Source organism: Labrus bergylta, chromosome 20 (assembly GCF_963930695.1).
Source record: "Labrus bergylta chromosome 20, fLabBer1.1, whole genome shotgun sequence".
Lineage (NCBI taxonomy): Eukaryota > Metazoa > Chordata > Actinopteri > Labriformes > Labridae > Labrus > Labrus bergylta.
Genome location: NC_089214.1, coordinates 27,501 through 30,000, shown reverse-complemented (window position 1 = coordinate 30,000; position 2,500 = coordinate 27,501). Strand labels below are relative to the sequence as shown.

The following is a 2,500-nucleotide window of genomic DNA, read 5'->3' as shown; positions in this document are numbered from 1 at the left end:
CTATGTTTACAGATGATACTGTGTTCTATATGTTATAATGTATGTTTACAGATGATACTGTGTTCTACATGTTATAATCTATGTTTACAGATGATACTGTGTTATTTATGTAATATTTATGAATAATTTACCAATAATGATTATTAGGCAGTTTTATGTTTTTGAGAACATATGATCACAGAATATACATTTTATGTTATAATCTTTTGACAGAGTAACCATGGATACCTGCTGTAGCACATCACTGAGGTCAGAGGTCAAATGATTTAGCTGAACTTCCGCTCCGGACAGACCCAGGGAAATAGAATTGTTTTTCGAAAACACCACCTGTACAAAACACCAGCAGGTAAAATGTTACTTTAAATGTTATGTAGCTTAACTTGCACAAGTTTTTATTAGTAGCTGTAGTGGTGGTTGTTGTTTATCATAACCCTATTTATCTGTGCTTAAGGTTTCCTGGTTTCATCAGAACCTACTCTGGACATTACCCAAATCCTAACCCTGCAGATGGCTAAGACTTCACCCTACTCTAGAGGGCAGTGTTGGGAGGTGTGATTGTGTTATACAGTCTGTCATTAACCCATTTACATAGGCACTGTAAACCCTGAACAGCATGACTTCATGCAAAACGCTCAAATTCTCACCACGAGTGTAGCCAGACTTTCAGGAGTCAGGAAAATCCACTGCAAGCAAGCAAGCGGGTGTTGGCATGAAGTTGATATCCTATGACCAGTGACCTACCTGCATGATCTTTGTGCACAAGATGAAGCTGGATTCTGCTCAACAGTACACTCTTTTACTGGCTTCGTTTATTGAATTATACATTGCATCTAGTAACAATAATTCACTCACTTCATCAGCCATCTTGGATTGATGCATTGACTTTTTTAGGTAATTTCCTGACCCCCAGAGACCCCGCCCACCATGACTGACAGGTAAACGCTGTTATTGGGTGAAGGAAGATTTCAGTGTGTGTGCGTGTTTTTTCTGAGTGTGTACCTGAAAGTCTCTGATCTGCTTCTCCAGCATCACCAGCTGACTTGACGCTGCAATAGTGATGCTGCTCAGGTTCACAGACAGGAAATGGTCGTGTACTTTGTCCAGATCGTCCAACAGAACCCCAGAACACTCGTCATCACAGGCTGGCGACACACACACACACACACACACACACACACACACACACACACACACACACACACACACACACACACACACACACACACACACACACACACACAAGCACACAGACAGACACCTCCAATTAGCAATTAGACATAATACCTGAACATATGTATGTGTGTGTGTGTGTGTGTGTGTGTGTGTGTGTGTGAGTTGTTGTGACTTACACACACACTCTTCTCCCTGAAGAATGTGCCTCTCGTCACACTGGTCACATGACTGACCTCTGACCCCGGCCTTACAGTCACACTGTCCTGTCTGCGAATCACATAGCAGCTGCAGGGAGCCCCACCCACTGCAATTGCATCGTGAACACATACCGCCGGGCAATGATGGGTATCCATAGTAACCAACCGAACACCTGCAGGGGGGCGGTGACAGTCAGTTTTTTAGAAAGATTACCTGATAAGCTACAATGATTGGGTAAATATGGCATAAAGTGATGATGTAACAGTCAGCTGACAACATGAGGCTGGTGACGTCACAAGAGACAGGTAAGATGTAATCACTCTCACCTCTCACAGTATCTCCCCTCGTATCCCTCGAGACAGGAAGTGCAGCGGAAATCACCCAATGTTCCCTCTGACACACAGGTGGGACTGAAACTACACACACACAAACACACACACACACACAAACACACACACAGGCACACACAGGCACACGCAAACACACACACACACACACACACAGGCACACACAGGCACACAAACACACTCTTAGAACCAACTAAACAAACTAAATGTTAAAGGAAGAATATGAAATGTTTTGATCCAGCAGGTGTCGCCCTTGAGCACCAGCATGAAACCAAAACAACTCGCGCTGTTGTTGTGTTAGCATGCTAATGGTAGCGATCTTTATTATGCTCGTATCTTCACACTGCAGGTAAATTTACCTGAAATGACCGTGATCTAAAACTCTTACGTGACATTCAAATAATCACTGAGTACAATATGTTATTCTTTTTTTCTTTAGTCCCTCAATTCATATTCTTGATTTCTGCTACATTTAAGTGTGAAAAATCACATATTCTTCCTTTAAAGGTGACATTTAAACAGCCTGCAGTGTTACCTGTTGTCCCTTATGGGGCAGGCACAGAGGGAGCAATCACTGATGGAGCCACTGACGTTCCCATAATACCCCGGGGCACACAGCTCACAGCTCCGCCCACTGGTATGATGTTTACAGCCCTGGATAAGATAAGAAAAGATAAACCTTTATTTATATCACATTAACATGACAATTTAAAGAGCCAATAACAAATTGTACCTGTTCTTTAGTATAACAATGAGTAAGGTCTTTTACCTGCTTTTTGTAA

General features: G+C 42.4%; 1 protein-coding gene across 1 annotated transcript in view; it reads right to left on the bottom strand.

Annotated features, from left to right (window-relative positions):
* The window catches only part of lama1 (laminin, alpha 1), a 40,927-nt gene that overhangs the window by 17,088 nt on the left and 21,339 nt on the right, over window positions 1-2,500 (bottom strand). The window contains exons 31-35 of the mRNA XM_065949069.1: window positions 2,254-2,372; window positions 1,698-1,787; window positions 1,350-1,543; window positions 1,000-1,142; window positions 229-327 (exon numbers count right to left, since the gene is read on the bottom strand). Of these exons, the coding sequence (XP_065805141.1) occupies window positions 229-327; window positions 1,000-1,142; window positions 1,350-1,543; window positions 1,698-1,787; window positions 2,254-2,372 (645 nt within the window). The remainder of the gene's footprint in view (window positions 1-228; window positions 328-999; window positions 1,143-1,349; window positions 1,544-1,697; window positions 1,788-2,253; window positions 2,373-2,500) is intronic.